The sequence below is a fragment of the Paroedura picta genome, chromosome 12 (genome assembly GCF_049243985.1).
Source record: "Paroedura picta isolate Pp20150507F chromosome 12, Ppicta_v3.0, whole genome shotgun sequence".
NCBI classification, from domain to species: domain Eukaryota; kingdom Metazoa; phylum Chordata; class Lepidosauria; order Squamata; family Gekkonidae; genus Paroedura; species Paroedura picta.
The window spans coordinates 6,356,033-6,380,996 of record NC_135380.1 but is presented as its reverse complement, the minus strand read 5'-3'; the positions used below and the strand labels follow the sequence as shown (position 1 = coordinate 6,380,996).

General features: G+C 48.8%; 2 protein-coding genes across 4 annotated transcripts; one reads left to right on the top strand and one right to left on the bottom strand.

Moving 5' to 3' along the window:
* The first annotated feature begins 154 nt into the window (after positions 1-154).
* VPS26B (VPS26 retromer complex component B) lies at positions 155-14,818 on the top strand. The gene is made up of 6 exons (XM_077306594.1): positions 155-1,113; positions 6,530-6,686; positions 7,467-7,631; positions 10,037-10,212; positions 11,117-11,259; positions 11,812-14,818. Exons 1-6 carry the CDS (start codon positions 891-893, stop codon positions 11,956-11,958), a joined length of 1,011 nt encoding a protein of 336 aa, XP_077162709.1. The 5' UTR covers positions 155-890; the 3' UTR covers positions 11,959-14,818.
* Positions 14,819-17,987: 3,169 nt separating this feature from the next.
* Positions 17,988-24,962, bottom strand: THYN1 (thymocyte nuclear protein 1). 3 transcript variants are annotated; one of them, XM_077306156.1, is made up of 8 exons: positions 24,787-24,962; positions 24,434-24,561; positions 22,734-22,939; positions 20,815-20,883; positions 20,228-20,320; positions 19,108-19,203; positions 18,710-18,860; positions 17,988-18,202 (listed from the first exon to the last, which is right to left on the bottom strand). In XM_077306156.1, exons 2-8 carry the CDS (start codon positions 24,480-24,482, stop codon positions 18,156-18,158), a joined length of 711 nt encoding a protein of 236 aa, XP_077162271.1. In that variant the 5' UTR covers positions 24,483-24,561; positions 24,787-24,962; the 3' UTR covers positions 17,988-18,155. The 3 variants fall into 3 exon arrangements, with proteins under 3 accessions (XP_077162271.1, XP_077162272.1, XP_077162273.1); XM_077306157.1 differs by having other exon boundaries at positions 24,434-24,524; positions 24,787-24,954; XM_077306158.1 differs by lacking the exon at positions 24,787-24,962 and adding an exon at positions 24,656-24,674 and having other exon boundaries at positions 24,434-24,524.
* Positions 24,963-24,964: the final 2 nt, after the last annotated feature.

Sequence of the window (24,964 nt, the reverse complement as noted above, 5' to 3'; positions counted from 1 at the left end):
GAGGCGGAGTCCTCACCGCACGCATGCGCGCCGCGGGGCCTCCCCCGGCTTCTCTGCGCGCTGCGCCGCAAACCCGGAGAGGCGGCCGAGGCGCGTGCGCAGTCGGGAGTGCGCGGCTCGCTCCGTCCCCCTCCCGCGGCGGGCCCGGGCGCGGCGCATGCGCGGTGGCCGGCTTGTGCTCCGGGTCGGCGGCGCGAGCTCCGCAGCCAGCGAAGGCGCGGCGGGCGGGGAGGAGGGGGGCGCGGGCGCGCCGGGCACCGCTGCGGAGGCTGCTGGGCGTCCCCGGGCAAGGCGCCCCTGGGGCCGAGCGCGGCCGGTGCAATTGCACGGAGCTCCCGGAGCCTGGGCCTGCCCGCTGCAGCCTTTGCCGGACGCGCAACGCCCCCGTCGCTGCGCCTCCTGCTCCGAGAGCCCCGGAGGGGGCCCTGGCGGTGCGCCTCTCCGCAAACCCCCCCTTGCACGGCCCACGGCACGCCCCCGCCCCCCGTATCTGCAGGCCCCTCGCGCCCCTAGGCGGGCAACGTCCGGCTCCCGGGACCCCCTCTTGGTGCACCCGCCCCCCTGGCCTGAACCAGACGCCACCCCAAAGGTCGCGCGCTGCCCCATCTGAAGCGGTGTCGGCTCTGCAGGTTGCCGGACGCCGGGGCCGCCCTCTTCAGCAGCCCGGCCTCCTTGAGCAGTGAGCGCCCCACCCCACTGCCCCCCCAGACCTGCCTGTGTTGAAGGCGCCCCCTTTCCAGGGGTCTCCTCCGCTGGTTGACCAGCCCCAACCAAAGGAGAGAGGATTCTGGGCACTGCTGCATTGGCCGGGTCTCCTCCGCGGCCAGCCCCCATTGCCTCCTGTGGCGCTGCCCATCCCTGGGGTGCTGCCCCCCGCCCCTACCGCCAGGATGAGCTTCTTTGGGTTTGGACAGAGTGCAGAGTTGGAACTGGTGCTGAGCGATGCGGAGAGCAGGCGCCGGGCCGAGCATAAGACGGAGGAGGGCAAGAAGGAGAAATATTTCCTCTTCTACGATGGTGAGACCGTGTCCGGGCGGGTCATCCTCACCCTCAAGCACCCCAACAAGCGGCTGGAACACCAGGGCATCAAGGTGGAGTTCATTGGACAGATCGGTAAGGGAAAAAGCAAGAGATCTTGGGGGAGGGGGCTCTCCATGCAGCTTTTGGCAGCTGTGGTTAGCGGAACTGCCATGTACAGTTGCAGTATACCATGTGCATGGGACCTACAGGAGAGGGGGGAGATGTGGCCACCTCCTGCGCTCCCCAGAGCTGTCTAGCTGGCTGCTTGAAAACCAAATAGTCCACAAGCTGAACCTTCGAAGCAACAGGTGGTGGAAAGGGTGGCAGAAGAGCTGCCAATTGAGACCTGGGCCTGGCGGAACTACCAAAGTTCTACAGGGCCTGCAAACCAGTGTTCTTCCGCAACGCATTTGGTTGCGGCCCGAACAATCAGCCAGCCAGCACAGCCTATAGAAACAATGGGCCTCCCCCATCCTCTGGTTTATTCCTGCCGCCACACTGAATGTGAAGATACAATGCGGAAATTAGTGGATGATAAGAAGCGGAACATGAAAATAGATAAGCGGAACACGATATGGTTTTATGATGTGTGGCTTTATGGTGCTGTGTGTCGAAATACCTTCTGAGCGGCCCTGAGCCTGCTGGTTGGGAGAGGTGGTGAAGATCGATCGATCAAGTCACAGCCAGATTATGGCCATCCTATAGGGTTTCTAAAGCAATGCAGGAACAGTTGTGGCTTGATGTTACATATCTCTGTGTGGCAACCCTGGACTTCCATCTAAGGTGTTCTCCCATCTAAGGACTGCTAATGGCAACCTTCTTAGCTTCTGAGGAGCTTTCCTGGGCTGCCCAGCAGGACAAATATATCCCCAAGCCAGGGATCCCCAAACAGGGTTCTGGGGATCCTTGGGGTTACATGAGAGCTCCCCAGGGGATACACGACCTTTCCCAGAAGTTCAGGTGGTGGCTGACATTGCCAGACGTCACCGGAGCCCACTTCCCCTGCTGCTTTCTCCAGAATGGAAATGATAAATGATTGATCGATTGGCTGGCTCCCGCATCTTTCTTCTGGGCCCAGCTCTCTGAGGGGCATGGCGCCACTTCTGGGGTTCCTTGAGGCCTGAAAAAACATTTCAAGGGTTCCTCCATGACCAAGAGGTTGTAAAAGGCTGCCCTTAAGGCGAAGTCCAGTTCCATAATTTCTTAGTGAGAGGAGATGTGCTGTCAACAGGGATACCTCATTGGGGTACTCCAAGGGTGGATGTGATCTTTTCCACTGTGTATTGAACAGGCTGTCTTCATAGCGCTCTATGCTAAATAGTCACCGGTGGGGAATTAAGAGGGACATATTAGCCGATGTTCCCCTTTCCAGGGGAAACGATATATACAGTGTATATAGTTTGATGTCCATCATTGATGTTGGTTAGAGGTTTCCTGGGAAACTGGCTGGCAAAGCAGGTGAGAGATGCCCTCCCATCCCTATGGTTCATTCCCGGTTTCTGAGACTTTGCGTTGTGCTGCCTTTAAAAGCGGAGTTCCTCTTTGGCTTCTTAGAGCCAGTAATCCTTGTGTGGCTTTTGATTATTTATTTATATTTATCATCCTGGCATTCCGTGACTGAATCCCTGTTGTGGCTTAGTGGTTAGCAGGACTGCTAGCTTTCTTGGGAAGAGTATATCCCAAGGGTTGCAGGTATATCCCATAGCTGCAGGTAAGTTTACCTGGAAGGTGCTTTATTCTCCATTCTGGAGCTTTCTCAACCAGGTGCTGGGTGAGCTCGAGAGAATATACACCAGGGGTGGGCAAAGTAGACTACATGTTGGCAAGGCCTCATGGGAATTGTAGGCCGGGGACTTTGGGGAAACCACAGTTTGGCCACCCCTGGTATAAGCGGACCTAGACCTAATCAATTTGGCTTACACAGTTCAGCTTGAAATGTTTTCTAGAACTTTCTGCAATAATTGAGGGGTTCTTGGCAGATGCACAGATCTGCCTTCTGCTGAATCAGACATTGGTCTGTCCAGATCTTCTCCTTTGGGCAGCAGTTCTCCAAGGTCTCAGGCAGAGGCCTTTCACATCAAATACTGTTGAGTTGTTTTTAAGGGAAGGGGTTTGGGATTGACCCTGGGGTCTTCGTCTCTGCCACTGAGCCAAGCTCTTCCCCCGTTGATAGGAAATGGTTCCTTGAGAGTTTGAAATGTGAAATGTGCTGGTCTTGCAACCTTTATGGGATGGAGCTAGCCGGCCCCAGTCTCCTGTGGTGGTTCCCAGGGTCCCTTGATTGATTCCCTGAAGAACTGTACAGCAGGGGCATTTGCTGGCAGGGGCTCATGGGAATTGTAGTCCATGAACATCTGGAGGACCACAGGTTGACTACCCCTGCTGTACAGGACCTTTGTCTGCCACAAAACCTGTGCCCCCTCCAAAGGATACCATGAGTCACAGCTGGAGATGTGACCTGATATCATATCTTAAGGCCTTTCTTCTCCTCTGGTTTTTGCTATCTTGACTTTCTTTCTCCCCTCTGGGGTTGACTTTTGCCATGCTCCTTTAAATTTGGGGTCTTGTACTTCTCTTCCCTCCCCAAAAAAAGTCTTCTATGTAACATTAATTTAAAAAAATGCTCCAAGTGTGCTGCACATTTTGGGGATCGGGAGCATCCTCCAGCGCCTTACCTATGCTGCAGACCGGATTTCTTTTTTTTTTTAAATGTGCGCAACCATCCATGCACGACAAGAAATGCGTGTGCATTAAAATGCATGGTGGTGACACCGCGTGCAAGAAAAATAATCTGCAAATCAGTAGAAAAACTAAGGAGCCTTCCGTTCGCATGTGGAGAAGGTTGAGTGGGGCTTTCCATAGATTGCCAAGGCTTTTGGCTCAATCCCCGGGTTTCCCACAAAACCCCAGAAAATCATCTGCGTGGCAGAAGGATGAGAGTCGACAGATGTTGTTGTCTGGGCTCATGGTGAGACCATCACAGGGCTGCCTTGCCGAGCTCCCGCACTCATTTGGCTGTGTGAATTAACCACTGGGTGCCCCTTCCTAGTTGTGGCACCTTCAGGATGCCGGCTCATAAACAGTGTTATTCCCAGCAAGTGTTCTGAATCTATTATCTATTCTTGGGGCATGGTATGTGATGTTCCGGAGAGCTGAAAATTGGAACGTGGCTAGTGCCTATTAATTATATTGAAACTTCTCCAACTGTGTGACATTTACATGAAATCCCATACTGACAGTCGCTAGTTATAATAATTTCTCTGGTTTAGCTGGAACCTTGTATACTTTTCATGGCTACTGGTTTTCATGCAGACTTGGATAGCCTGGCCTGATCTTGGGGGGGGGGGGGTTAAGTAGGCTTGGCCCTGGTTAGTACTTTTATCCTATATACTCGCATATAAGCCTAGTTTTTCAGCACTGAAAAAGCCCTCCTCGGCTTATACGCAGGCATTTACAGTAATTGAAATAAAAGCCTGCTCCAGCCAGCCAATCGTAGCATTGCATTTTGCAAATGTGTACTGCAAGCTGAGCTTGCTCTGGCAGCTTGTAGGACATCAATGGTTTGACTGAGGGACTCTGATCTTTTTTCCCTTTTGCCTTGGCAATGCTGGATGGGAGAGCCTGTGATGAGCATTTCCCACCATCGGCTTATATGTAAGTCAATAAATTTGCCCAGATTTTGTGGTAAAATTAGGTGCTCTGGCTTATATCCGGGTCATCTTATATGTGAGTATATACGGTATTAATTTATTTTGTAGATTTCTAACCCGCCACTTTCTGAAGACTTGTGGCGGGGTACAATATAACCCCCCCAAAAAAAATAAAAACATGATAAAACCCCATCCCATTGGAGAATAACAAAAAATTAGCTACAAAGGATTAAACAAGATTGGTGATAGACCCTTACAGTTATTGGTGGAAAACAGTTTCTGTTTTTATTCCTTCCTGTAGGTCAGGGTGGCATCTATGGGGGTATTTTGCTTCCATTTTATTATCACAACAATCCTGCAGGGTAGCGTATGCTGGAAGTGCAGGAAAGACCCAAGGCTGCCCAGGAGGTTTCAGGGCACATGGCGATTCGGACCTGGGTCTCCCCAATTCTAGATCAGTATCCCAGCCAGCATGTCCCCATTTATGCCATTCTCTTGCTTCTCTCTTGACTTCAACAAAGACTGGAACATCGAGAGGGATTCTTGCCCTTTCTTTCCTTTGCTAAAGCCGAATGCAAACGGAGACTTGTTTGCTCTTGCAAGAAAGGGATACTGTCAGGAAATTAAAAAGCTGCCATTCGTACAGAGGTTCTCTCGACTGCTTCCTCCAGAGGTTTTTCTCTCCCTTGGCTTTCCTTTTTTTTTTTTTTTGGCTGGCAAGTCACAACTGACTTCTGGGTCTTCCGAGGTAGTTTGGCATTCCCTGCCTCTTTCGACCCACCCTGGACTTCCGTGGTGATCTCCCATCCAAATCCTTGCTGGGTTTTACCTTGCTTAGCTCCTGAGATCTGTCCGGACAGGGCGATCCAATTCATGGCTTTTCAAACTAGAATACTTTTGAAAAAGTTTCCACAGAGTGTCATGCACTCTGTCCCGTCCCCTGCTTTTCCAAACCTGCTTTGCTGAAGTCTTTTTTGAAGCCCCACTAGTACACTGCCTGGGAGATGTGTATTTTCCTGCTCTGAAAAGGCTGTCCCCGCATAACGGCTGGTTTCCAGTTGTAATCCTCTTGCAGACCAGCATTTCCCCTGCATTCCTTCTGCGCCATTTTGAGGGTTTCAAAAAATGTGGTCATGGCTATAGCACTCTAGGGATGCTGAACATTACGGTATAGCCTAGTCTTGTCAGTTCTAGAAAGCTAGGGACCACCAAGGAAGACTCTGCAGAAGAAGGCATGACCAACCACCTCTTCTTCTCACTTGACTTGAAAGCTCCTTGCTGGGGTCTCCATTAGCCGGTTGTGAATTGAGCGCACGCACATGTACGGCATCATTCATTACCAGAGTGTTGTAAAGCATCCATAAACATAGCGAGAATGTACAAGCAGTGCTTTCATTCAGGGAAGAACTGTGCTAATGCTCTCCTCTTATTCTATGCAGACTTTATAGATTTTCTTCCTTGATGACCTGTCCGTGAGAAGATTCTGAATGAACTGTACAGCCACATCTGTGGCTCCTTTCCAAATAAAGCTATACATGCAGGGGAGGGGTGGGGGAAGAGAACCAAGAAATTCTTCTCAGGTTTCTCCGCTGGCCGCTTCTCCCGATGGAATATAGCAAACTGCTTTCCCGTTTCTCTTTCGGGATCCGAATCCAAAAAGCGGGCTGCATGCTTCTAGACAAAGGTCTTTCTCCCTTTAGCGCATTCTTCCCGTGTTGTCATTGGGGTCTCAAGAAATGTGTTTTGCGGAGGGAAATGGGATTGCTAGCAACAATCCCCGGAATCCCCTTGAGGGACGAACGCCGGAACAGTTACGATGGCGTGTGATTAACTGGGCGGCTTTTTCTTCTCGCTTCCAGAGCTGTATTATGACCGAGGGAACCACCACGAATTTGTCTCCCTGGTGAAGGACTTGGCCCGCCCTGGGGAATTCACCCAGTCGCAGACGTTTGACTTTGAATTCACGCATGTGGAGAAACCGTACGAGTCCTATACTGGGCAGAACGTGAAGCTAAGGTGAGGGGGGGGGGTTCTTGTCGAGGGAGTTATTTATTGATTTGGTACGTTCATACCCTGCCTTTGTCCCCAGTGGAGACCCAAAACAGCTTCCATCCTTCTTCTCTCCTCCTCACAACAGCCCTGTGAGCTAGGTTAGGCTGAGAGAGGGGGATAGGTCCAAATATGTGCAGGTGTGTGTGTTTTTTGGAGAGGGAGGGAATTAAGAGATTCTTCTCAAACTTCTGTTTCAGTCACTCCCATGACACGAACGAGGATTCGAACCTGGGTGTCCCAATCCAGCAACTGTTGGCTCTACAGCATTCTGACTCTGTTTTTTGCATGCTATTAGTTTTTTTTTTAAATGAAGTCCCACTAATATGGGGATCTAGAATGTATAGGTTTGACAAGGAGGTGGCATTTTTAAGGTGTTCTTCCCAGGAAAAGTTTGCAGATATTTTCAACATGGTATATTACTTCCCCTTCCGCTCTAGCTTTCTAGTGCCATCTCTCATACAGGCACAGGCTGTACTCCCACAGAGGCTTTCCCAGGAGTAAGGCCCGTTGAATAACATTGGACAGACTCCTGAGTGACACTGTTTAGGATTACTTCCGCAGTCACACTGGCCTGAAGAATATCAGAGGGCCTGTTTAGAAGTGGGTGTCCAAACCTTGCAAGGAATTCTCCCCTGCCCCCTGATGTCAGGATTCACTTACTAAAACACAATCTGTTTCTCACTGCCGGAGAAATTCCAAAGTGGATACCAAAAGTGGGTGCTACAGTTCCTTCCTCCTTTGCAGGTACTTCCTTCGGGCTACCATCAGCCGCCGGCTGAATGACGTGGTGAAGGAGATGGACATTGTGGTGCACACACTGAGCACCTACCCTGAGCTCAACTCTTCCATCAAGATGGAGGTGGGGATTGAGGACTGCCTGCATATTGAGTTCGAGTACAACAAGTCCAAGTAAGGAGCTGGCCACGGGAGGTTGCGTCCGTGTCGGGATGTGTGTGTGTGTTGATGTGTACCCCATAGAAAGCATCCAAGAGACGGATGCTCACGTGGGCATAAGGCTGTGGATTGGATCTATTGTCTTCCGAGGAGGAGGTCTTCTCTTGAGTGGGTGGAAGGTCTTAGTAGATCCAAGCCAGGGGGTTACAAATACTGGATCAGACCATTTGGTCACTCAAGGTCACTACTGGTTCGATTCTGCACTCCCCCACATGCAGCCATGTGGTGACCTTGGGCTCGCCACGGCACTGATAGAGCTGTTCTGACTGAGCAGGAATATCAGGGCTCTCTCAGCCTCAACTCCCTCACAGAGTGTCTGTTGTGGGGAGAGGAAAGGGAAGGCAACTGTAAGCCACTTTGAGCCTCCTTCGGATAGAGAAAAGCGACATAAAAACCAACTCTTCTTCTTCTACTTGGAGTGACAGCAGCTCTCCAAGGTCTCAGATAGAAGTCTGGCGTTGCTTGGGATTGAACCTGGGACCTTCTGCATGTTCTACCACTGAGCTAAAACCTCACCCTAGCTTCTAGCCTCACAAGAAGGACAAAACCTTCAAGTGGATTGTTTCAGTTTGGTTTATTTTCAGTGTTTTGGAATTATTCGGGGAAATATTCCTTTCATAGTTTCCACATCCGGTGAATGGGCTCAAGAGTAATTATATTAGTAAAACTTACTACAAAGTACATTTCAAGGCCTGGTGATTCATAAATATTATTTTAGTCATCCTTATGGCAGCCTTGTAAAAGATACCAGCCGTCACTATCACCATGTTCCAGATTGGGAGCGTGCGTGACGTTGACGAACGCTTGCATTTTTCCCTCTGCTTTAAAAATAGCATTCTTTATTTTAACCGTGCTTGGGAGGAGACCGCACCTGCATCAATAAATTCCTTGCTGTTAGCAACAGAATGAAGTGGGGGTGAAAACTGCATTTTCGTTCCAGGGGAATCTACAGGGACACGTGGGCAGAATGTACGCTGTTTACAAATTTCACCCTTGCCTCTCCTTATGCGCAAAACGGCTTCGGAAATAGAAAAGTTAAAATTGTACCGGCAGCTGCAACAGGTTGATATTGTATGCCTCGCTGATTGCTGAAGATGCCACCCATAGTTTGCAGAACCCTAAAAGTTACCAGCAGAATAAAATCTATTTCAGAAAGCCCTAAGGAGTATAGCTAATCTCTTATGGTAGGTAAGGAGTAGAGCCAGTGTGGTATAGTGGTTAAGAGCAACTGAATTTAATCTGGAGAACTGGGCTTGATGCTGGTGAACTGGTGGAGGAGTGGGGAATCGAAATGGCTCCAGATTAACCTGGAGAAAAGGAGGTTGAGAGGGGACATGATAGCCCTCTTTAAGTATCTGAAAGGTTGTCACGGAGGAGGGCAGGATGCTGTTCCCGTTGGCTGCAGAGGGAAGGACATGCAGTAATGGGTTTAAACTACAAGTACAACGATATAGGCTAGATATCAGGGGGGAAAATTTCACAGAGTAGTTCAGCAGTGGAATAGGCTGCCTAAGGAGGTGGTGAGCTCCCCCTCACTGGCAGTCTTCAAGCAAAGGTTGGATACACACTTTTCTTGGATGCTTTAGGATGCTTAGGGCTGATCCTGCATTGAGCAGGGGGTTGGACTAGATGGCCTGTATGATTCTATGATTTTATGATTAGAGGTCACCGCTCAAACTTGCTCTCAGTGATATCAGATGATTTGTGACCAATAGTTTCAGAAGGCAGCCGTGTCAGTCTGCAGTAGAACAGCTGGTTTTCTACAGGATTTCTACAGCTTTATGTAGGTTTTATACAGCAAATGAAATATTTGGGCAGGAGCAGCTAGGGATCTGGGAAAACCTGAGTGCAGATCCAGCCAGTGTGCTACAGAGGTTCTGTGCTCACGGCTGCTGCTATACTGATCTTTCAGACACGTAAGATCTCTGCTGCAGGAAAAAAAAGGGTTTGTGATCCTTGTTTTCTTTAGAAGAAAAAGAGTTGGTTCTTAGATGCTGCTTTTCTCTACCTAAAGGAGTCTCAAAGAGGCTTACAGTCGCCTTCCCTTCCCTCTCCCCACCACAGACACCCTGTGAGGCGGGTGAGGCTGAGAGAGCCCTGATATTCCTGCTCGGTCAGAACAATTTTATCAGTGCCGTGGCGAGCCCAAGGTCACCCAGCTGGCTGCATGTGGGGGAGTGCAGAATCGAACCCGGCATGCCAGATTAGAAGTCCGCACTCCTAACCACTACACCAAACTGTCTTCTCAGCCACTTGTGTAGAGCAGGGACAACCCCATATTTTTTCATGGAACAGGCAGAGAATTCCTCTTTGTCAGTCTTGCCTATTAGTTCTCCACCGATCCTTCTTGTCCCTCCCAGGTATCATTTAAAAGACGTGATTGTTGGGAAGATCTACTTCCTGCTCGTGAGGATCAAGATCAAACACATGGAGATTGACATCATCAAGAGGGAGACCACGGGGACCGGGCCCAACGTGTACCACGAGAACGACACTATAGCGAAGTACGAGATCATGGATGGGGCTCCCGTGAGAGGTGAGGACAAACCCGGCTGAAGCCACTAAGAACTCGTGTGCATCTGCTTCCTGCCTGGTCATGTGGTTTAATCTGGAACACTTTAAGCGTGCCACATGTGAGTTCTGCTGCTGAGCTGCCAAGAGTCAAAGCTACCTTCATTAGATACCTGAAACTGGCTTCAAAGTCAGTTTGAGGCCCTCTGTGGTGTAGTGGTTAGAGCAGGGGTAGTCAAACTGCGGCCCTCCAGATGTCCATGGACTACAATTCCCAGAATTCTGGGAATTGTAGTCCATGGACATCTGGAGGGCCGCAGTTTGACTACCCCTGGGTTAGAGGGTCAGGCAAGGATCCGGGAGACCAGGTTCAAATCCCTGCTTTGCCAGAGACATTTTTGGGGTGACGTGGGTCCAGTCCCACTCTCTCCACCCAACATACTTTACAGGGGGGGTGTTATGAGGATATAGCGGAGGAGAGGAGAGTGATGTAAGCCGCTTCAGGTCCCTATAGGAGGGGTATGATTTAAGTAAATAAAGTCAGCTGGTTACCCAGTAGGGCTTTAAACTTTTCCTCCCTGCTCCAGTCCAAATCCCTTTGATTTACACCGAGGGATGCGATTCCCCAGGAGGGAGCTGGAAATCTCCTGGAATTACAGCTCCTCTCCAGGTGCCGGAGATGAGTCCCCCATAGAAAACGGCTGTTTTGGAGGGTGGACCCCGTAGCATGATATTCCACTGAGGCCCCTCCCCACCCCAAACTCCGCCCACTCCCAGCTCCACCCCCAAAGTGTTGCCAAGCAACCCTATTTCCACCACCACACCAGTTTTCCCGCCAGGTACAAACTCAATAGAACAGACGGGCCCCTTTGGCACACCTGCTGCGTTCAAAACCTCTGCTCTGCTTTCCGGCTTCCTTTCTCCGGCAGGAGAGTCCATCCCTATCAGGCTCTTCCTCGCGGGCTACGAACTGACGCCGACCATGAGAGACATCAACAAGAAATTCTCCGTGCGCTATTACCTCAACTTGGTGCTGATCGATGAAGAAGAGCGGCGTTATTTCAAACAACAGGTGCGAGCTGGCCTTCGGGGCCAGGGGCTGCCTTTGGGAAGGGCTCTCATTACAGCAGAAGATCTGGGATCCCTATCAGCTCACTCTAACCCTGAGGCCAGTTTGATCTCCTTAAGGCCGGGGAAACTTAGCAGATTCTTGCTTGAAAGCAGTGTCAGTTGCCTATTGAAAAATTGAGATCAGTTTTGTGGGTGATCCAAAATTCTGGTATGTCCACTTGTCTAGATGCTTTATTTTTGCTTCGGGGGGTGGGGTGGGGTGGGTGTTTGGCCTAATTTATACAATTCCATGGGTGCCCTTTGCTTTGGAAATGGAACATTTCCAAATCTGTATCTGGAATCCACATAAGGCAAATCCCTCCACGATAAAAGAAAGACTAAGAAAGGTTATTGCCTCAAATTGAGTGCTCAGTTTTCACTGCAGAAGGAAAGACAGACAGGCGTTAACCAGAAGGAATTCCCAGAAGGAAAGCCGCCCCTTTTGTATTTCTGCGCCATGTTTTTAGGCTTCAGTTGCACGGACTTGATAACACTGCTGCTTCTCTTTGGGCAGGAGGTCGTGTTGTGGCGCAAAGGAGACATCGTGCGCAAAAGCATGTCCCATCAGGCGGCAATCGCCTCACAGCGGTTCGAAGGTACATCCTCCCAGACGGAGAGCAGGACGCCCAGCCAGCCGGCAGAGAACAACGGACGGCAGTGAGACGCCCGCAGGCCGTTGCGTTCCGCAGAACCTCCACGGCCTTCGCCTGGAGACGTTGCGAAGAAAGGAGAATACCGAACGAATCTTTCAGCAGAGACTGGAGAACACAAATTATCTGTTGGGTTTTGTGTGTTTCCTTTTTTGTTTTGGTTTTTTTCTCATTCCTTCCCGGCCCTCCCTGAGGACTAGCAACTTGCAGGACAGCGAGGGGGTCAGCGCAGGTGACACTCACAAGGCCGTCTTCCCTCCGTGTTCAGTATTGCTCCGGCATGCTGTGTCCAGTGTTTTTATAAGGGTGAGAGGAATGCGCTAGGTCAGAGGTGCCCAACCTTTTAGAGCCTGTGGGCACATTGGGAATTCTGATACAGCAGGGTGGGCGGAGCAGCCAATGGCTGCCACAGGAGGCGGAGCCATCCACAAAATGGCTACCGCAGCTTCACGTCATTAACACAGTGTAGATCCTTCTGCCTGGGCGGGAGCTGCTGCCAAAGCAACATTGAAAAGTATCCATGCAGCTGTTCCATTCTCCAGTAGTCAGCTAGGCAGAAGACCTGCCGGGCTCCACGCACTTCTCTTGGCCAGCACCAGAAAAGGGCACCATGTTGGGGGACCACTGCACTGTGTATTTTCACACTTGATGCTAAAGCTGGGTTCCTTTCGCATTCCAGATGTTAAGGCCTCAGTATGGATGGAGGATTTGAGCTGTTTTTAAATAACGCCTGTCTCTCTCTTTCCACCATTCACACATGCATGTAAGTAGAGCCCCAAGACCTCAAAAGGCACATCTGGCCTTCCCTAAATGTGTGTGAGAAAATGGCCAGTGCAGTTTCCCCCAAATTCTGGCGAATGACCTCAGAAAACTTGATTTAAAATTGAAGGCTTGCTTCCTCTTTGCATTCCCCTAAGGTTTTTCTTTCTTTCTTTTTTAATTACAAGAATAGCACAGAACAGTGACTGAGGCAGAGGTGCAACGAGCAGGCTCTTCCAGGAACAGTTGCAAAAAATACCGCGTGGCAATTAGTACAAATAACAAGAACCAGGAAACCTGCGTTTCTCCTCTTGTGACTGTCTCCATGCGCTCTCTCAGACACACTGCACTGAATGTAGCTGTCAGAATGCATAGAGGCAGCTACAAAAGAAGAAATGCAGGTTCTCTGTAACCAGTTTGAATGTTTGATTGCAACATGAAACTTCTTGGAATAATATAGTAGATGTTTTCATCTTCGTTACTGATCGTACTTTATTAAGCTGAATGATTTAAATCAGAGGTAGTCAAACTGCAGCCCTCCAGATGTCCATGGACTACAATTCCCAGGAGCCCCTGCCAGCGAATACAGTTTGACTACTCCTGATTTAACTTGATACCGAACTGATGAACGTTTTCAGTTCTTCAGGCAAATTCTGCAATCAATTAAACTCAGTGAAGAAACTGAGACTAATTCGCTGTTATTTGCACTAACTGGCACACAGTATTTCTTTTTATTTATTGCACTCATACACTCTGTGCTGCTTTTCTTGTTCTGCTCTCCTCCAGGGACACGACATTCTGAGGAGCCCCCAAATTAGTGTTGACCAACCATATCTGTCACGTTTGATACAATTACCCACTACCCCAGTGGTCATGAATCATGCAGAGATGCAGGAGACAGCTTCTTCTGTAGTTGTGCGTGTTAATGTTCACAACAATTTCTCATGATTTGACCTTTTAAATGTATTTCTTGTGGCACTCGTGTTGTTTTCTTGCCTCTGCACTGCGGGGGGCTGAGTCTTTCAGGTTTGAGGACGAAATGGTTACATTTGACCATTCTAATATGTCTGCAGGAAAACTGGGAGACCAGTCCCTTCCCATTGGCGGAAATTCAGGTAAAGTGAACGAATAGGACGGCAACACAGACATTTCCCTTAAAAGCAGAGGCGTTGATGAGCAAGGAAAAGCCATTCAGGCGTTAATTATGGCCAGATTTTATTAGGTCTGTGCTGTTTTCTTTCAGGTCCTGCCTCCCCTATTTCCTGTCCTCAAGCTCTTTGGAGTTTTTCTTTTATTGAGAAGCAGCAGATCCAATACAGAACAAAGGGCTACGAGCCTAACCCATCCCACCCCAAGGTGCACTGAGCAACATGAAGTGAGTTTTCTGTGAACCCCCCACTCAACTCTCCCTTTCGAGAGGAGCTGTCTGTTGCATCTCTGCATGTTCCAGGGCTCTGCCGTTCCCAGCCAGTGCTGTGTAACAGATTGTTGGACCAGGCCTGGAGGGTTTGGGGGTTCAGATTCCCACTCAGTGAAGCGTACCACCGGCCGGTCACGCAGACTCTCAGCTTAACCTTCCTCCCAGCCAAGGATCGATTAGCTATTTCCCGTACAAGGAAAGGTCACGGAGGGCCACCCAGTACCTCTGCTTGTTGCGCCAATCCTAGCCCATGCCTGCTCACAGCGATGCGAAGATGCAGTGGCAAGGGGAAGCATCTCGGAGGAAGAGCAGAGCAAAATGCAACTGCTGCTCCAGGATGGTTGATTCTCTGGGGTCTGCAGAGAGGAGCAGCAGAATCACCTGGCCTCAGAGAACAGGTACTCATACAGGAGCAGAACTGGAGGAGGTGGCTCCAACTGCAGCAAGTTTAAGCCTTTGATTGTAGGCAGGAAAGAGCGATCTTGAAAGGTGCCTTCTGTTTTCATTGAGGAGAAAAATCAGCAACTTGGACCTGGTTTGTCAGAATTCTGGGGAATGCTGATCTAGTTCTTCAGCCTGTTTTCTCCTTGGGACTGGGGTTGGGAGTTCGGTGGCTCTGCTTCCAGGCCCCTAAAAGCTTACTTGACCTGGATGACCCGCCTCTCCCCGAGCAAAAGTTTGACCTCTCTCTCTCTCTCCAAAAAAGAAAATTAGTGAAAACTTTGAAGTTGTTTGCATAATTCCATGAACAGAATGACGGGTGTTTTGTTCCCTACACGTGGGTGTGTCTCTTGTCCATTTTTAACCATTGAACCGGATGTCAGGACAACTGTGGTCCTCTCCTTCCCTGCCACCTTCATTTTGAAACATCTGTTAGCAGTGGGGTATAAATTACTCTGTTCCAAACATTCTGAAATTTGTCAATCAAGCCTCTCTTCTTGCTGAAGAAACCACTTGTTCTAAATTACTTTAAATCCTCTAGCTAACTTCTTTTTTTGAACTAGCCTTTTGACTTTGACACTTCTAGGAATATTAAACTTTCCCCCCTTCCTGGAACAATGAGGACTAGAACCTTGAGGACCAGCCTCCCCCAAAAGCTACCACAATACATACAGTTTTAACAATCTTGAGAGCAAGGAGAAACTTGTGGGCATATACACCTTCATCTTCGAACCTGGGATCCCCTGCACACACAGCTTATGCTCTGCCACTGAGCCACAACCTCTTCCAAAGTTTTGCTTGGATGCATACCAATTGGGGCACCAAGGCAAGTAGCATTATTGCTCGGTATCTTCACTTTATCATGAGGACAGTCCAAGGCAGCAGGTGAACCACTTTTATGCCCGTTTGCTGGACTAAGGATTGCATTTTCAGGATGATTTGGCCGGCGTCTCCCTGTGGAGGGGACATTTGCACCCCCATTTTCTGTGCTTATGCTCAAATGCTGTTTAACCTTTGAGAGGGCACTCTGACATCTGTAACAAGGACATTTTCACTCTTCCATATAGTAGGTATCCAAAAAAACATCTGTTTTGCCAAAATGAGTGTCGTGCTCGTTTTATCATTGGCAAGGCCTTAGCATTGACTCTCGCACCTAACTGGGTGTCCCCTGCGATCTAGGGCATCCCGACAGCTTTTCCTAGCCCGGTGGATGATTCTTTTCCCATTCACACCTTAACTGGGAAAGGTTTGCCCACCTTTGCTTGGTCTTTGCAGGCGGGAGGTCAGCACTGCCAGGAGGAAAGAGCCTTCAGCCTGTAGCAAGACACAGTTGGATTGTCATCAAGGGGAAGAACAACCTGTGTGGATTTCTTGACAGCTATCCTCACGTTCTCTTCTGCAGTTCCTTCAGATCCAAAGCATCTTCCCAAGTCAGCGATGGCTTCCAAGCCTGGGGTTGTTCAGCCGTTTGTCGCCATTCCACTGGGCACACCATGCCTGGTCTCCTCAAGCGTCCTCTGACCACAAACTGATTCCGTAGCATTGCCTGCACCAGGAGAAGCAGGTAGTTCTCCAGGAGGCCAACTGGACTTCCTGGTTTGCACAGAAGATGCAAAGCGGGACTTTAAAAAGCCAATGTTTTCCGGTTGTACATGACATCTCGCTGGCCACTCCAAAGGCATTCTTAAGGTGTGTACTAACCTTTTAGTTTTTTTAAAATATTTGTATCATTTGATTGTATATAGGCTTGTGGTTCTGAAATGTTGGCTCTCTCCAGAGGCATTGTTCTGGGGTTGGTTTTGAGGGTCCACCATGTGAAAAAGGGGAGGGGGGGTTGAAAGGTTTCCAGGAGAAAACAAAACCCGGGGGTGGGCGTGTGTGTTGTGTGCCTGTTGATCCAGCCGGATTGCAACGGAGCAAGGTGCATGCCGTAGCTTCAAATGCATGCCGACAACGTACAGGATGTGGCAAGGGGTGAGGAACGAAGTTTGCCCAGGTGTTTTGTGTTTGTTTTATTCCGAAGAAGACCAAATGACTAGCATTGTTTGTAAAGGTGCATTTGAAAGTATGCCAGCGTTACTTGGTATCAGAAAAGCCAGAGAGGTGGCTGAATCGGAGGCCAGGCTTCCGTTCTCTGTATATAGAGTTCCTTTCCTTCCTTTATGAAGCGGAATAAATTATTTCCAAACTCTCGCACATTATGCAGCATAACCCCCAATTTGCATAATTTCCCATGACCCGGTCCCCTTTGTTTCTGGTTCGGCATTTTAAGTGTCAGTTTGTCAGCTGTCCATTTCCAGATGTCTATTTAATTGCCTCCTCGAGAGCGCATAAAACTGCCCATTCCGCATCTGGTTACAGCTCCAGGTATAAGACGGCACCGAGGAAGAGCCCAGCTGATTTGTGTTGTCAGCAGGAATGCCCAAACATGACATGCCAATCTCCCAGAAAATTCCAGGGTGGGGGAGGCCACAGGTACTAAATTAAGCAGCGCGACTTGTAAATTAGGTCTTTGCATTGTTTACATGTTTCTTAATTCATTGTCTTTTAAATGGTAGTATTTTTAAATGATGATGGGAGTTCCCCCCCCCCTTTTTTTTTTGGTCTCCAATAAAAAAAAGCAAAAGCAAAAAGCCATTCTTGGCTCTCAAAGAACCAGTGTCACAGTTACCTCATTTTGCTTATATGCTGTTTTCTTTTCAAAGGGAGATGGGGAGGGGGATCAGGACTATCAGAAAGCCCACCCCTTGATTTCCCATCTGTGCTGAAACATACATAGTGACGGGTTAGAAGAAAAGTACTTTGGGCATGCTCAGAGGCATCCTTGGCTTAAAGCCTGGGCATAATTAAAACATGTCGAAACTCAGTGGGCGGGAATGCTGTATCTGCACCTTTTTAAAGTGAAGCAAAAAGCCCTGGAAATTAAGCCGCTAACTAACGAGTATAGCACCAATCACTGGGATATCCTGCCCGGGGGTGGCTTAGTGCTTATTCATGCCTGTCCACATCACAGCTGGTCCTGGCATTTGCTGGCAGGGGCTCATGGGAACTGTAGTCCATATACATCTGGAGGACCACAGGTTGACTACCCCTGCCCTACAGGGCTGCTGCAAGTTCAATCTCATGGCCCCCAAAGAATAAAATTAAGGCTGTCTTATTGCAACAGTTGGTTTTGCAGCTGTTGGGCATTAGGACCATACAGCTTCCCCTCCTGATGGGAGAGGCGATCCGTGTAAGTGGAAAGGTTACTTCTGTCCTGTGTTATCTTCCAGCAGGTTTCCCACTCTCTGCCCTGCTGCCTCTGCCCCTGAGAAGCTCTACTCTGATCTCTCTGCCTCACCTTGTCTCCTGTTTTCTGCCCCCCTCCCCTCCCCTCCCCTTGCTAGGCATTAACCCACAGGCATTAAAACCTCAAAGGGATACTACAAAACCAGCAACCTTTATTTAAACACAAAACACCACCTTAACCTCAAAGTTTAACACGACTTCGGTGCGATTCCACGCAGTCCTGACCTGTCTGGGTAAAGCCACCCCATTTTTGCAGGAGCAAATCAACAACCTGTAGCGATTCAGCACCCATGTCCGTTCTCACTGTGGCTTTTCTTCTTCCAGGCCCAAGACACACTCAAATTCCTCTGTAAGAGAAAAGCAAAGAAACAGGCATAAGTTCTCCTGCTTCATACTGGCATTATCAGTTTGGGGATAATAACCCCCCCCCCCCCGAAACAGATCCCAATATTATTCCTTCCTTGAGAAGAAATGTTTTTTATGCCCTGCTTGTGGGTAATAGCCACAAGCTATAGATGGAGCATTGTATCTGGGGCAATGATGCTCTGTGTTCTTGGTGCTTGGGGGGCCACAGTGGGAGGGCTTCTGGAATTCTGGCCCCGTGGGTGGATCTTCTGACGGAGCCTGGGGTTTGGTCACTGTGTGACACACGGTGTTGGACTAGGCGGGTCATTGGCCTCAGGGGTAGTCAACCTGTGGTCCTCCAAATGCATTTGCTGGCAGGGAATCATGGGAATTGTAGTCCATGGACATCTGGAGGACCACAGGTTGACTACCCCTGGTTGGCCTGATCCAACATGGCTTCTCTTCTGTCCCCCAAGAGCTGGAGAGAACAGCTCATTCCTCCATCTTACCCGTGGTTAGAGGCTGTATCGAGAGCCTCTGGCGGGTGAAGAGGGCCATGTCCTTCAGGGGGCCGCCAGAGGTTTTGTGTGCCTGGTGGAGAAGCTTCATTTCTGCCAGGGGGAGGAAGCGCTTGGTCATTCGCACAAACTGGACGTCCACCTTTAGGCGCAAGGGACAAAAGTCAGATCCGACGGCTGAATTAGGGAAACTGCTTTAGAGCAACGTGACCGAGATTTAGAGAAGTGTCCATGATGTGAGAAAGTGGAGACAAATAATATTTTCTTCCCATAAACTTGACCAATGGAATTGACTGGTCCTAGTACCAGGAAAGAACACATCATTCACTTGGGGAAATCAGGGCCACATGCTGTCAATTTCCGACTGAAACATTATTCCATAGTCTCACCATCCACCATTTGGGGTTTTCCTTGGAACTGGAAGCATCATAATGGGGATCCTCCTTCTCAAACTGGGTGTGGTCTGGGTAGGCCTCCTTCACCACCTAAGCTTTGGGAGGAAAGCAAGGAGAAAGGCATGAATGGAAGGTCAGCGAGAAAGTAGGTCCTCCTTTAACTCAGGGCAATTCCACGATCCTTGCCAATCTGGCCACCGAGCTGCTGAACTCCTGTGGCCCCAATTATACCTGGGCCAGCATCAAACTGGACGTGAAATAGATGCCTCCTGCTGAAGATCCATCAAGGTCTGCTGGTCCATGAAGGTCAGTAGGGTCCACTCAGACAGGTAAAGGTCCTGCAAGTCTCAGGGAGAGATCTTTCCCATCACCATGTTTCTAAGGCTTTCAGATGGAGATTCTGGGGTTCAGCCCTGGGGCTTCGTGCACGGCAAACAGATGCTCTGCCACACTGCAACAGCCCCTCCCTCTTCAAAGGCCACATCCATCCCTATGAGAATTCTGGATTACTGTAGTCTGATGGAGTGCTACAGTTGTACGTAGCTACGAAAAATTTTCAGGTTACCCAAAGAAGATTCACTTCTGGATCTCCCAGTGATTAAAACAAAGATGGAGTCCCATGGCAACTTTAAGAACAACGTTTTATTCAAGATGCAAGCTTCTGTGTGCCCAACACACTTTGTCAGACAATGAAAAGGGAGTTACAAGACCACATATCTAGGCAGAGAGGTTAGTACGCCCCCGAATGAACATCCCCCTATAAACAGGTTAGTAAACCTCCTAATGAAGCTATTTACCATGACAGATTCTCATTTAATTACTCTCAGGTTCCACAAATGTGAGTGTCTCTGTCCATTAATTGTGACATTTTTATTTCCTGCACTATTTCCACCCCCAGAGTTGAACCCAATCAATGGATGACCCTATATACTTAGCTTGTTATTTCTGACAAGCCCTTGTATCTGGCAAACATCTTCACTATGGGGTGTACTAACCCATGACATGGGACTCAAACTTTGTTCTGCTACTCCAGACCAACATGGCAACCCACTTGCGTCTATCTCAGTGAAAAGCAAAGTTTTGTAAGGAACAGTGCACAGAAAACCGGGCTCACCTTCATGATGCCAGCAATCCCGGGCTCTTTGCAGTTACTGTGATAGAAAAAGGCCGTCTGGCCGACTTTCATCTCTCTCAAGAAATTCCGTGCCTGCCAGAGGAATGCACAAGCAGGTTCACAGATCTCTTCAAGCTGGCTAGTTACGGTCATGTGCAACCTGGCCTGGATGGTACAGGCTAGGCAGCCAAGGAGAAGAACACATGAAGGTCTGTTGCAGAAATAACAGAGGTAGGAAGAGTTCATACAAGAAATTAAGTTGCACAGGGTGCAAACCTAAAAGCACTCTCCAGGGAGTAGGCCCTATAGAAGAGATTTGAGACTTGGCTCAGAGTAGACCTACATAGGATCGCTTCCTTACGCAAACCTCATCAACCTGGATGGGAAAAGGTGGAAAGGATTTAGGATCCAATTTCAAATACATCCACAACAGGTAAGGTTTTACATTTGCGGTTTGGTTGCCTTCCCCCCAGCCCCAATTTCTTTTTTTCCACAGAGTGGGTGAAGGCCACAGAAAAGATTTAACAGCACCTCTTGCGATCTGGTTGCTTTATTGGTCTTAAGACATGGAAATCTTCATGATTTACCTGGTAATTCCGGACTCCATCCCAGCATGCCGTCTGGTTCGTTTGCGCTTTTAAATCTTCAATGCCAAACTGGAGAAGCAAATGGAAAATACGCGTCACTCTTTCATGCTTAGTGCTGTTTTTTAATTTAGGATTTTATTCTTTCTCCAATAGTCTGCCGTGCTCTCTAATTACCAATATTTCTGCTCCACTTCTGTGCTAATCTACTTGTCACTTCTGTACTCACACATTGAAGAGGCCTCTTGCTTAAATTCTTCTGGAATGGCTCAGAGCAGGGGTCCCCTGGGGGCCGCATTAGCATGCCCAGTGCCTAAAGAGGGCCACATCTTAAACCAAAATGTAACAAAGGTATTACCCTACTGAGGGTGATAGCAGCAGACAAGCAGGTTGGAAAGCCGCAGAGAGGTCAGGGGCCGCATGCAGCCCTGCAGGCCTCAGGTTGGAGATCCCTGGCTTAGAGCTTAACCAAACAGTGTTTCTAAGTGAGGGGTGTGAGTTGTCCCTCCTCCAGCCACACAGCGGCTTTGCAGAATTCGTTTCTATTTATTTTATTTAAAGCCGTTCTACACTGCTTTTCTGTTAGGGACTCGAGGCGGATTACCCATCATGAATCAGTAAATTCAACAAAACACAACAAAAACCATGGTCACAGGACATAGCACACAAAGTTCCAAATCAGAGCAAATATCTAACTCAAGTGTTTGATTAGGACCTGGGAGACCCACATTTGAATCCATGCTCTGCCACGAGGCTCACTGGGAGGCCTTGGACCAGTCACACTCTCAATTCAACCTGCCTCACAGGGTTGTTGTGAAGGCAGAATGCTGATGGGAGAATTAGGTTTGCTGCCCAGCTTGGTGTACTGGTTAAAAGCAGCGGCCTCTAATCTGGAGAGCCGGGTTTGATTCCTCACTTTTCTTCCAAATGCAGCCATCTGGGTGACCATCGGCTAGTCACAGTCCTTTTAGAGCTGCTTCACAGTTCTCTCAGAGCTCTTTCAGCCTCAGCTACCTCATAGGGTGGCTGTTGTGGGGAGAGGAAGGGAAGCGATTGGGAGCTGCTTTGAGACACATGAAGCTTGCTTGGTGGCCTTGGGCTAATCGCAGTTCTCTCAGGGCTCTCTCAGGCTCCCTGACCTCACAGGGCGGCTGTTGTGGGGAGAGGAAAGGAAGGTGATTGTGAGCTGCTTTGAGACTCCTTTTGGGCAGTGAAAAGCGGGGTATAAAATCAAACTGTTTCTTCTCAAGCGAAAGTGAAACCCTGGAGCAACAGACGACAATGTACAAATTGGCCCGGATTGTTATAATGCCGTTTGGCTTTAATCGGATGCCAGTTAATTCAGATAATAGCAATGGACATATGTTGGAGCACCCTGTTTGCCTAACGAGAACATATTTGCATTTCCTTCATTTGTGAAGAAAGAAAAAGGTCTGCCAGTTATTATGGCTCGTGGCCATATCACTAAATGTATACCGTAGAAAGGTGTTAATTAATTGGCAGTCCAGGATGGCGATGTTCAAAACAAAGAGTTATGGGAAAAGGGAGAACCTAAAGGCAGATAACACTCAGCTGGGAATTGCCTTCTGCTTTGAGTTCAGACGGCATTTTAAGTAACAAACTGAGTTCTGAAGGGCCTGTCAAACGGGGCTTTTCCACCAGGCGTAGGGTGAAGGCCAACATTAGCCCCCTGTGACATCAGAATCGGCCCCCACCCCACCCCCTCCAACTGAACCTGGGAAAATAAATGTTCTCTGACCCATCTTGACTCCAGCTTCTCGGGATGTAGCGGCAGAGCAGGCAATTAGGAATTTTTATTCTAAACTATAATATAATTTTATGTGCTTTATATACAGGTTTTAAATGATGCGGCCAGAGAGAGGCAGCCTAATTCTAATGCAAAGAAAAGATTTCCAGCTTACCTTTACATCAATTCCCTTCTCCAGCCTGCTCTCTGGTTCAGATTTCATCAGCCAATGGGTGTAGGTTTTCTTGTTCCCCTCCTGCTTAGCGCTGGCTTTTTCTGCAGAGGATTTTCTTGTAGGGTTTCTCTTTCCAGACTTTTTGCCTACTGCTGGTACCTCTCCCTCCTTTGGGAGCTCAGATTTGGCCACTTTCAAGGCAGGTTCTTTGGTAGTTTCAGGCAAACAGAAAAGAGGAGAGATTATCTCAGAGAACTGACATATCAAAAACTGAGTTTGAGGCGAGGTCTTTAAACTAAATTTTAGAAAGCCAGATTTGGGAGTTAAACTGGGGGAGGGGAGGGCCATCAGCAGCAGGGTACATTTTTACATCCCCTCCCTCGCTGCTCAGGGCAGATATACATGCTCTGGGCTCTGATATATTACAAAATACAATACGCTCCAAAATTAGACTCTGTAAATTACATCAATATTATTGAACATTTAAACTGTTTCAACATTTAAGCATAAGTTAACCGATTGGCTGGACTGCAGATTGCCTCAAGGTATAGCTAGTGGGCATTTCTGATAGAAGCAGGTTTTGGGTAAGGTGACCAGATTTTAACATTGGTAAAGCAGGACACCATTGACCGGGGAGGGGGGGGGGTGTTCTTGATTAAAATTTGGTCTATATGGAGCAACAAAATTTTTCATAGAACGCAAAAATAGTATTGTAATATATATTTTTTTAAATTTCAACATAAGTACAATTTGCTAGGTGCCCCCAGATGTCCTTCCAAAAGTGGGACAATCTGGTCACCTTAGTTTTGGGGGGCACAGTAGGGGTTATCAGCTCCCTGGCCCCAACCAGAAGACTGGAAGAAGAGCTCTGTTTTACAGGCCCTGCGGAACTGTGCTAACTCCCAGAATTGGTTGTAATTCTGGAAGGTCTCCAGGTTCCTCTTGGAGGTTGACTACCCTACCCAACGGTGACGGTCAGGAAGGAATTGTGTCATGAGTGAAGTAGCGGGGTCCTGTGGAAGAGCTGAGAAATGAAGAAATTGTGGGGAAATTGTACGCAGGGGTTGATTTAACAGAGAGAAGACAACGGCAACGAAGAAGATGCTGATGACATGCTGGTGTTTTATCCCCTGCTTCTCACTGCCCAAAGGAGTCACAGAGCAGCTGACAAACACTTTTCCCTTCCTCTCCCCACAACAGATAACCTATGAGGTAGGTAGGGCTGAGAGAGCTCTAAGAGAACTGTCACTAGCCCAAAGTCAGCCAGCTGGCTGAATGTGGAGACGTGGGGGAATCAAATCTGTCTCTTCAGATGGGAGGCCACTATACCATGCTGACTCTCATGATGTGTGTTGGTAGCCGATATAGACAGAAATGAGAGCCTGCAATTCGAGGCCTGGGAACTGCGCAGCCCAAAACAAGGTGAACAGGCGTGACATTCAGTTGCTGATGAAAACAACTCAAATCTTTAGCAGGACTTTAACGCAGCAAGGCATGTATTCAAAACAGGAACAGGCAGATCCATTCTAAGCTGGAGTAGTCAAGCTGTGGTCCTCCAAATGTTCGTGGACTACAATTCCCATGAGCCCCTGCCAGCGGCAGGGGCTCATGGGAATTGTAGTCCATGAACATCTGGAGGACCACAGCATGACTACCCGTGCACATCCACAGAACACAAAACTGAACAGTCCAAAACTAACCTTTCAAGGGCCCTCTGGCTCTTCTCTTGCCTCTCGGCGGCATCCCCATTGTCTTGGAAGGAGGACAAGGGAGGAAATTGTGTACAGCCTCCTGGGAAGCAAAACAGGACTGCTGTAGTTTTGCCGGGCTGGAGAGAGAGAGAGAGAGAGAGAGAGAGAGAGAGAATTTGGATTTTATACCCCGCTTTTCATTGTTGGTCTTAGAGGTGCCACTGGACTCACATTTTGCAACACCAGCGGGAGTTACTCAAAATTTGTGCGGGATATTTCATGCAAATGTTCTCTCCGTTTGCTCCAGTATTAAATGCACAATGAATGCATGTCCGGAGCAGCACAAGCGCTCCAGTAAGTACCTTGCTGACCAGCTGGCGCTCTTTGCAATGGTTTCCTTCCCTCTCGCGGCCGCCTTTGCCCGGCTCTTTCCGTTCCCTCCCGCTTTGCAAACAGGATTCCAAATCCCCGGGGAAGACTCGCTTCCTCGATGAATTTTGCACGCGGCCCCGTCTAAATCGGCGGACAAATAATAATTAT